Below are 10873 nucleotides of genomic sequence, written 5' to 3' on the forward strand. Positions count from 1 at the left end.
AAGAGCAAGGCGCCCACACCATTATAGAAGCCACCGTCACTGGTAGTTGATCTCAAAAGAAGCCAGAATTGAGGTAAAATGTATTAATTTAGGCCAGGCACAGAAAAGACGTGGGTACAACACTCAACTCAGAAGTTATGCCATTAAAGGCGACGGTGCACCTAATACTTCACAGTTGTCAGTTAAATTTTGAGTCACTTGGCTAGCAGACAGTCAAACTGCGTAACTTCATTACTAAAGATATTCATCTGACTCAACCTTAGAAACAAATACGAAAAGGTCAATTTAGCGAAGGAGATACAGAGTCCCCCACTCACAGTTTGTTCAAAGTTGTTGAAAATCAGTGGCTGATCATGCAGGAGATGAAATCTCTAGAATTGCTCGAGCTCACTTTTAGACACACAGCTCCAACTGCTGCACGTTCAACACGTTAGACACTAATGTACGCAACTACATGAAGCAAATTAAGCCTGCAGCATCGCAAACGGTGCCACCAATAAGCATCGGCGGTTTAACTACACAGAATTGTGACACACGTTCCCCAAAGGTGTAAATGCTCACAACAAAAATAGGTCACTTACAAAGGCTGCACTGCAGGTTCGATATATCAAAGCAGTATAAATTCAATTTGAAAGACAAAGGCACTTTATACGGTTTCGGATTTATGGGGCTAGATTTTAAACATATTCCCTCAGATTTATGCTGGAATGCAGTGTGGACACATCCATCTTCCTCTACTCAAAACATCAGAAAGAAGTCTTAAGGTGCTGGTCCTAAAGAAAGCTCAGGAGAAAAAAAGTCAAACTCAGAATTTACAGCGCGGCCTTTCAAATGCAACTACACGATTACAGATGTACCAACAGGAAATACATCACTCGCATTTGTACAGCTACTCTGTACAATTGTAATTCACATACTCGTGAATTCACATATCTTATTAAGACAACATGACTCAATAAAGCAAAATAAATGTATGTATAATTTTTCCAGTCATGCACCATCACAGGAATTAAAAACAACTGTCATATGTGGCTTAGTGTTATGAGTAATATGAAATTCCACTCTTGATTTCAGCAACCGAGTAATGTGACTGCTTGTTCATAATGAAAAACATTGTCAACAATGATAAAATAAACAATTTACTGTCAGGAAACAGGTCACCATAAACTGTGAAAGTTACCCGGTTTCTTATAACGAGTCATGCAAAGTTATCAGAATTCATCAAAACATCTGGGTAATACAAGGATAAGAAGATGACAAACTAAGGAAGAATATTAGCCAAAAGTATAATTTCTGTTCTCTGAAACGGTTCCCTAATAATCACAATGTTAGCATGTGTTTTTCCTCTTATGTCACATGTACTGCCTCTGAAGGAGCTGGAATTTCTATTTAATTTTCTTTTATACATATATGGAAAAAAAAACTTGCACATAATGCCCACCAATATTTTGCATTTTTAAATGTCCCTTCTTGACTATATTTTCTCAGTTTCATGGTTACACATGTGATTTCTCTGACTCACATGATTGTAAGAAAGCTCTCATAACTTCCCCAGAATGCAGCCAGGAACCAGATGCTCTAATAACAATCTAACTTCGCCATTCATCTTGTTCCACACCCTCATACGCTATCTGTGCAACAAAAAAGAAGAGATGTTTGACTTGCTCAGAAACATTGTCAGCACATCTGTTTCTATAGGAACCTGAGTGGGGGGGGGTTAGTCCCCCTGATAACGCATGCACTTTCCACATGCGCATATATACAAAGAGACATATAGATGAATGGTAAGCTGTCCTTTTATTCCATGGTAACTTTCTGCTAGTTGGCTGACAAGTTCTATTTAGTTTATCCAGAGTCTGTTTCCTCATTTCCTAAATTCCTCATCTCAACCTGTGAAAGTGAGCATGCGTCTAAGACAGCCAAGCTTCGAGTCAACCAGTGGTTTGCACATTTCTCATCCACAGTCTAAAACAATTAAAGCCAAAAACAGCAAAAGCACTGCATTTTGCACAGACAGCCACTGGAACAGATAAGTAGACGGGCCGTGCATTTACTGCCATCACAGTAGATTCCATTTGAGATGGTGCTTAATTTGATTATTGCCATCTTCCTGGGTTTGTTCTCCTCAACGATCACAGGTTGTGAATTCCAGGCCTGCCTGTCGCCCCCCTCTCCCCCAAAGGCCTTCTGATGTTTGATCCAGGGCCAGGGGGAGGCTAGCCAGACATTCAGCCCAGGCCCTGGCGCCCTTCCCTCAGTGTAGCTTGCACTATAGCTCCCTGCTGTGAGGCCTGGAGGAAATCACGTAGCCACGAGAATTGTAAAAGCACTCTTCTATTGAGCCGAGGTTAAAATAGAGGGAACAATACCTTTGACTCCCACTCTGCATCTCCCAGTGGAAAAGCTAAAGAAAAAAAATCTATACTGCTTTACTGACTATCAATTGATATATTTTTCATAATACTTTCTATTCATAGGCATTAAACAACCCTAAGGACAACCTGTTTCAAGAAACCTTTCAACACAATATCACAGCAAAAGATAATCTATTCATAATCGTGAAAAAAAAGAAGTGCTTATAGCAAAAACTAGACATTTAATAAAGAATAAAAAAAATCTAATCAAAATCTTAGAGGTGATTTGTCAAACTGTTTCCTTTGGAGGACCAAGTGAAAAAGAAAATGAACGGAAGATGTTGACTGAGTGGGATTTCTGAAGAAAACCGAGAAGCTGGGGGTGTCAGGTGGATGAAAAGGAAACGTCTACTTTGGACTTGCAACTGCAGATCAAATAAGTAGTTTATTCTGCCTCTTACAGTTCCAAACCACCTACTATTTCCACTACTTCCTCTTTTTTTCTCACAGCTCTGCAGCGTCAGAAACCCTCCCCCACAAAGATGTTTCAGCATGAAAACATGTCATTGTCCACTTCTCTAAATAAGGTTTGGAAGGCAGAATTGTTCCAAGTGGGGGCCAGATGTGGTTCACACATTTCTGTAGCCACTCATTATACTCATATCAGTCAAGATTAAAAGCTTTGCATAAAACATCTTTACCCCTTCTCATACCTACTTTTCTTAATCATTCTGCAAGCCCTGTGAAGTACACATGAGGTAGAAACAGTGGTCACCCAGCCATAGGGTTTCATCCCTCCTGCTGTTTAGTGGGTGGGTTAGTCTGCCATCCCGAACGCAGGTCTCCCTGGTGAGGGGTCAAATGCTTGGAGAACAGAGATGTACACTAGATCACTTTAACAGGGGCAAGTTGACCATCCCATAACTAGTCACAAATGGTTAGCCTAAAGGGTTATAACCATCAAATATATATATTTATAAAAATAAATAAAAAAAACTGGAAAATGCCCTCATGAGAGATTAAATGAGTGCAAATCACCAGCCAAGGCAGCACAATGCCAAAGAGGATCTGAATAGAGTGGCCAGTGACATGTTGGCAGAAAGAGACGAACTGCTCCATCACAATCGGAATGATTCATAGATTACTGCGCTTGGTAGAAAGCCTGCGAAACCGTAACACAGAACAAGAACTGTTATGAATGTACACCGAATGGTAAAAATGAATAGGATTCCCGGACTGAAATCTCTTGATTCTGTATAACCAGCTATCTTCACAGTAAATACTCTATGTCAGTGCTTAGCAAAAAGCCCGTCTCAGGATTTCCTAATCTTAGCACCACAGCCGTGACGTTTTATGATGTTGTATACACTCTTGTGCTGGTATGTGTTTGACAGCAAAACTGTGACAGTTTAGGCAGAAAAGAGAGGGAGTAACAGAGGATCAATACTGACTGAGCCTCCGCTCTGTTGCTTCATCCCTCGAGGCTTAATTCACTGGATGTTTAAAGACGACCGAGTCACAATAGGGGATCAGATGGGATTGACCACAGGATGAAAATGTGAGGAGTGTTTATTAAACCGATGTAGCCAAGATAAAAAGCAGGAAGGAGGTGAGCAGAGATGGGTCAAGAGGTTGTCTGAGAGATGCACATAATGGTTATTAAAAGCTAATGCCAGTCGAAGCTACAATCACTCTGTGATTCAAAAAAAAAAAAAAAAAAAAAAAAAAAAAAGGCTGGAAAACAACTTAATACCTCCTCTTTAAGCTTTACAGTGCTTAAATCGAAGCCAGGGGCTAATCTGAATGTTGAACTACAAACAAAAAGCACCTGAAGATTACATGGTGTATCAACTTAATAAACTTAAAAAGAAAAAGAAATTAAATATGACAATGACTGGAGAAAGATGGATGATTAAAACGGTCCCATTTTTGTTCCACTGTTGCCGAATGTCCTTTACGTGCCTCTTTAAAGCCCGCAAGGCCAAAGCAAAGACAAAGCTAAAATGTTGATTCAGCTTCATGGGGATCCTGAACGGATAAGCTGTGGCAACCACTCACTCATTCATACACACACACACACACACACGCACACACACACACACACACGCATGAGTGAGCATGTGTGTTCATAGACACACACGCATGCACGCAGCCTCTCAGGCCCTGACCAGCTGTCTCACTCCCCCATCTCCATCCAAACCTGCGGGGGCAGAGAGATATAAATCACTCGAATGAAGACCGGCAGAGAGGGAACACAAGTGGTGTTCATGATACACACACACATATATGCCCCCATCCACACTGAATCCAAACATACCTTGCGTTAACTATCAAAGCACGTACTACCAAACACAACTACACGGGCTCACACACACACAGTAACAAAGAAAGTCACACCCAGTTTTATGTCATTACTCACGCAAACGGCCTACGCTGCCAATATATGCATATTGCTCAAGATAAGCGTTAGACATCAGTTTATCTCACCTGCTGACTGCAGGTGTACACTTAAAGACCTTTGCCTGTGTGTATGGTGTGTGCGTGCGTGTGCCGTTACCAGTAAAGAGCCAGAGATTGTGCTCGGTGCCAACAGCTGATAAGCGAAAAGGTCGTATTGCATAACAGGAGTTTGTACAGTGCGTGTGACATAATGTTGTCGATGCAGAGAAGAGGAAGACAGAGAGTAAAGGGTAAAGGGAGCCTATTTATGTCGGAGCAAAGAGCTGAGCTGAGCTGTGATGCATTTGGCCCTTGAACATCCTTCGGTAGTCCAAATTGAAGCCGGCAGCTCACAGAGCGCCTGTAACGATGCAGTAAACTCACTCTTGGCAAAGCAGACTTTAGTTAAGAAATAACACAGAAACAGCCATCTCCCCTATTTCAGTTCAAACTTAATAAATACATAAGCAAGACGGGATTAAAAGAGCAGAGGCTTGCCAACTTCACTCCCTCAAATTCTTCTGGCAGTGCCGGCCGAGTCAGCACGTCCTGCGAGAGGGAAGATGAGGCCAAAGGGATGCGAGGCAGGGCCTGCAGCGTGGGAAGGCTTCTTCCTCTCTGCTTCAAGGGAACACGTGAGCTTAAAGTGCGAGTGACAAACTCCTAGATTGCCTCGCTTATTTTTATTGTTTAAATAGCTGTAAATCCACATGCTGACTTTGATATTCCTGGCAGTTGCTTTCATGTCGTGCTGATATTCTTTGCACTATTCGTGGATTTTCTTTGGAAAACTGACCAAACAGAGCACAAGCGAGCACGTACGGACAGCACTTCTGCGATAGTGCCACGTGGAACAGAACCATCGTGAGTGTAGTAAAACAAACAGGCAGTAAAACGTTGCTTTTGCCACAGTACTTAGGTTTGCCCTGGTAGCCATGGCGACAAAGGGGTTGCAAAGTGAACCCTGCCATGTTGCACACGTGAGGAGAAGGGAGCTTATGAAAGGAGAATTTGCATTGAAACATAAGGTTAAATGAAGCGCACTGAGGCTGAAGCACGGTGAAAAAACAACCCTGTGACCCTCTCTTCATGGTCCAACATGAGGCCCACATTTCATTTGGACAGCCCGAAAACGACAGAGCGAGACAGAAAGACACGGCGAGAGGGGGATAAAGAGAGGAAAAGGAGGAGAGGGGGGAGTCTGCGCCTTTGCACTCCCCATTCTGCCCCTGCTCTCTATTTTTGTTTCCTCTTTTTGTGCACGCTCAACGCACACACTCGCAGTGCAATGGATTTTCAACTTGGCCCTCATCAGTTGTGTGCCTGATGAAACAAACACTGACAGCCTCTTTACATTTGTAAAGGCCCCTGCAGCAGCTGTGCTTGTCCCACACACACAAGCATGCTCTCACACACACATGCATACAACCTTTGAATCAGAGGCCTAGCCCCAGCTGGGGCCTACAGGAAGAGCCGACTCTGCACAAAATGGCCCTGACTGCACTCTGCTGTGCTCTACTGCTACTCTCGCTTACATCCATTCTCACTCACACACACACACAGAGAGTGTGTGTGTCATGTTTAGTTAGACAGAACGACACTGCCACACATTAGTGCTTGATACCACCATCATTACAAGTCTTTACCCCTCAACCACTGGCTTTAAAGGGCAACAACTTAAAAAAAAAAAAGGGAGGCCAACCAGACACCGCACTCTCTTCTTTGAGCTTGTTTTCTTGCTCTTGTGACACTAAAGCAGACATCAGGAGCTACGAACCTCTGGAGAAGAAGACTGACGAAGCAATTTGGCATTTTGGTTCAGTTCATATCGATGCTGGTGGTAAATGATAATTACCTCGCCCTGTTTGCTTTTATCAGAGACCCATCATCTTATTTCAAAGTATTTTATGAGCGATAAATTTTAATATCATTTGCTGACAGTGAGTGTTTGTTGGTTGCAGAAGGTGACGGTGGGGTGGGGGGATAACAACTCACACTTATGTTTCAGGGGAAATGGTTAAGCCAAGCATGCATAATTGTCTTACGCTAATTAGGGGAGGTAGAGGAGGGGGAAATGGGGGAGGGGAGGAGAGGGTCAGTCCGTCTCCAAGCCTGGAGAGGGACTTAAGGATCTGGACACTTCCAGTTCCTTGTTGAAATGCACATTTGGAGCCTCTTTCGGTCTAGGCTGGATATCATGCATCAGTTGCAGCTGCCAAAAAAAACACGACAGATGTGGCACACATGCACGCGACTGTAACATGCTTCCTGCAGTCGGGCACACAACTACACCATTTCCTTCTGCCTTTATGCCCAGTCTCCTGTTCCAATTATACAAGAGAGTTACGAATAGACGAAATAAAATTAGCGCAACCAGTTTTAGAACGGATGACAAATGTTGTTCAACATATTCCAGCTCGATGCTTAACAAGCACTTCTTTCTTTCTATTAATGGCACATGATGCATTTCCTCAAAAAAGAAAAAAAAAGGGGGGGGGGCACTAAGCCATTTGTTTGAAACTCATCTTTCAAACAACAGACAAACAAAACAATGCCCATAGCATGGGTTATTAACACCAGTGTTAATTATCAAGTAGTGAAACTACTTGATCATGATCAGAGAATGGTCACTCATGTAAAAGAGGAGAGTGGACGAACATAATGTATTCCTATGCCAAAAAAAAAGAACACTGAGCTGCTACTTTCTCGGCCCTTTGAAACATCTGCGTCCTTAGAGATGACTCACATTTGCGCTGCTTTCCAATAAATAAAAGGCAGATACATCAGCATGTGTGGAAAAGTAACAAAAACATCTGTTGGCCATAAGAGGTCATGCAGTTGTGTTAAAAGTGAGATCCCTTAGAAGAGATGGAATTCTTTTTCGCCTTTAAAATCCAAAGTCCACACATTGAACTAGACCATTGAGGCCACTCCAAAAGCGGTAAATTAGAAGTTGCTGCAGCCATATCTGATTTATTTGTTCACTATTTTACAAGCACAGTTATGAGGCAGAAACCGTGAAGACACAGGCTGGAAACATTCCTGAGATAAATGCAATTCAGGACTTTACATCGAGTCCACGGGCTATTCAGCCCCTGAAACGTTTTCAGGAGTATCAGAAAAGCCTTCTGTTGAACTCACGAGACGCTTAAGAACTACAAACCCGTGTGCATTTCGCCTTATTGTTCACTTGCTCGTACAAACCTGTTGCTGTGTCACTCAATATTTTTCGGTCAACGGAAACTTAATGTGATGGACCGTATTCTGTAACCAAACTGTCCGAGAAGAGGAAACAGTTGTTGTTTTTTTTGTTTGTTTTTTTAGACTCACTCCACATGGTGTTTTGGTGGCGATATGGTGGTGGTGGTGGTGGTGGTGGTGGTGGGGGGGGGGGGGCTAAGCTCTGCGGACTTCAGCTTCGGAGCATATGCACTCGAGACGCCTCGTGCGTGCATTTCAACGTAACAATGTGTCCGTGTAGCGCGTGACGGCAATTCATAGCAGCAATGTTGCACATCAGAGAAACGCACCAAACTTTAAATCTCCAACCACGGAGGCCCCGGCCGGCGTGCAGTCGAGAAAAGCGATACGTAGCCGAGTCAAGCGATATGTCGAGCCATTCGCACTTTGCGAGCTCAGGTCTTTGTCTCGGTCGTGAAGGTGGACTGTTATTTGTTCGACCTAAACCGAGATAACAGGTAAATCCCAGACAAGGCTGAACTGTGCAGTTTCACAGCCCCTTCCTCATAAATTCGCCAGTGTTACTTGCAGAAAGAAAATGGTCGCTTCATACATAAGCCCCTGCAATGCGACTGAACAGAGCCTCCTTAAAAGACAGGCTCGTGCGGGAACACGGTGCTCGAACACGCGAACCAAGTAATGTGCCGTTTATTGGGAATTCGGTTGCCGAGGACGATACTCTAACGTTGCAGAGCTAAGCTCCCCCGGTACTGCAAAAATGGTGTTGTCCCTCAGTGAGCTGCTGCAATATCTGCTCCTTAACAGAGGTCACACCGATACCTGCGAAATTACTTCAAGCCTAACGGACTGAACAGGTCTATGGGGTTAACAGCAAAGGCAAGCGGGTATCAACAAACCCCAAAGTGTCCCCAAGCCGTTCAAAGTGGGGGGAATTAAACGAATATGCGGAATCGCATGACCCCCTTTCCTCCTGCTCTGCTTCACTCTTTATGGAGAAATTAAAGAGCCACAACAGTCCGCGAAACATGTCGGTTTGCCAGCCCTACAGCGAAATTACGTGCCGCCAACAGACACATACCGCCTTAAAGGCCAACTCTTTACATGCTTTTCAGCATGCGATTGGTTTTTATTTGCGCTATGTGTTCTTCCGACAGCTCCGTTTAAAGCGGAGATGAAATGCTCAGCATGGGACGAAATGGAAGCCGAAAAGCCGAGCTATGGCCGACAGGCTTGTCTTCACGGCTGTGAATAGCAAGAGGGAGAGCGAACAAAAGCCCTTTCTGAGAAGCCTTTGCCGAATATTTTAATTTAAAACCTTTTAAGGCCTTGCATCACAGTCAGGACACACCGTGCATCCCCCCCAACACGCGTTAAAACGAGTCAAATGAGCGAAGCAATCCCCCAAAGCCTCCGATGTTCAAGCCTAAAACATGTCTGATATCGAATAAAGGTTGCAACACAGACAGACACTGAATAAATACAGCTGTCCCTTTAAATAATAAAACACACACACAACATCGCTGTTAACACGCCGAGGCAACTTAAGGCCATTACATTTTTGAAGAATAATCGACCCAAATTGTGGACGAGCTGCCTGATGGTAACCTTCACAGTCTACGACGAAAGTTTATGCATTTTCATCGAGGCGAGCAAGGCAAACTTGAATAAAGCGGCTGCAATTGTGAGCATTTCCAGGCAAACGCGGGTGTACTTACATATTTCTTTTGAATGATATTCCTCTTAGGTCTTTCCTTGCTCATTATGCAATTCCAAAAATGTTTGGCTGTAGAGAGAATGGCCACATGAATTTCTTTCTTTGACTCTAGCCTCTCCCGGAGCTCCACCAAATGACGATTTAAATCCCTGGCTCTGTAGGAAAAGCCTGCTGGCTTTGCAGAATCCTCCTTCGGTGTTTCCCCTTAAAGTAGTCGGATATAAATCCCACAAATCAAGGGTCGACGACGAACAGAGACGGACTGGACCCAAACTCACTTGGGGATAACATAGTCAAAACAAATGCACAACAATAAGTTCCATTCGCCCGAACAGCTCGGCTTCTCGTCTCTGCGCACTCACTCCCGGCTCCTTTCAAACACATGAATACAGCTGAGGTTATGACATCAAGTCACATCTTGTTTGAGGTGAAGATACGATAAGAAAGCAATAAATAAAATTAAAAAATTAAACGTTAGGTGTTTAGACGTCTTTCTAGCTGGAGCCTGCAGTCGACGAGAGAGCTCTCCAGCGGTACTGCTCTGCTGACTGAGAGCAACTCCTTTCTTCGCCAGCCTCAGCCTCCCAGCCTATCATGTCCTTCACCATTCAGCGGCAACTTCAAAATCCCAGTGAGACAGCCCTCAAGAACAAGGCTCTACCTGGTAGCTGCACTGCGTTTTTTTTTACTGCATCGTGTTTTTAACTTGCAGCCATCGACTGGGAATTCACCACTCAAAGGCGCATTAAATTTCCTATAATCTTTGTAAAGATGCGTAAAGTTGCGATGGCATTTCAAGGAGATATAAGTTGCTGTAAAGTTTCTTCTTCACGGCGTTGGCACTTCTTAGAATTCCCCGTTTCACTTCTATTTCTTAAACGGCAACAACGAAGAGTTCTCAGAAGGAGCAAAAGGGACAACAAGAAACAAGAAACAACAACAAGAAAAAATGAGGGGTGCCCACATTTTTTAAGCAAATGACGACACCCCAAACCCCCACAACCTCAAACCATGTGGTTGAACATTAAAGGACATGCTTCCATTTTGTTAAATGCCCTATTTAAGGAACCTTGTTCCGCAAAAAAAAGTTTCGTTTTGCACGATGAATTTCAAGACTAATGTGCTTCATTTTAGCATTGATTTTCTTTGTTTTTAGTGCAACCTG

The 10873-nt window shown here is 43.5% G+C and overlaps 1 protein-coding gene across 1 annotated transcript in view; it reads right to left on the reverse strand.

Moving 5' to 3' along the window:
* The window catches only part of jarid2b (jumonji and AT-rich interaction domain containing 2b), a 102962-nt gene extending 92693 nt beyond the window's left edge, over window positions 1-10269 (reverse strand). Inside the window, exon 1 of the mRNA XM_075449714.1 lies at window positions 9710-10269. Within this exon, the coding sequence (XP_075305829.1) occupies window positions 9710-9754 (45 nt within the window). The 5' untranslated portion in view covers window positions 9755-10269. The remainder of the gene's footprint in view (window positions 1-9709) is intronic.
* Window positions 10270-10873: the final 604 nt, after the last annotated feature.

Source organism: Odontesthes bonariensis, chromosome 18 (assembly GCF_027942865.1).
Source record: "Odontesthes bonariensis isolate fOdoBon6 chromosome 18, fOdoBon6.hap1, whole genome shotgun sequence".
Lineage (NCBI taxonomy): Eukaryota > Metazoa > Chordata > Actinopteri > Atheriniformes > Atherinopsidae > Odontesthes > Odontesthes bonariensis.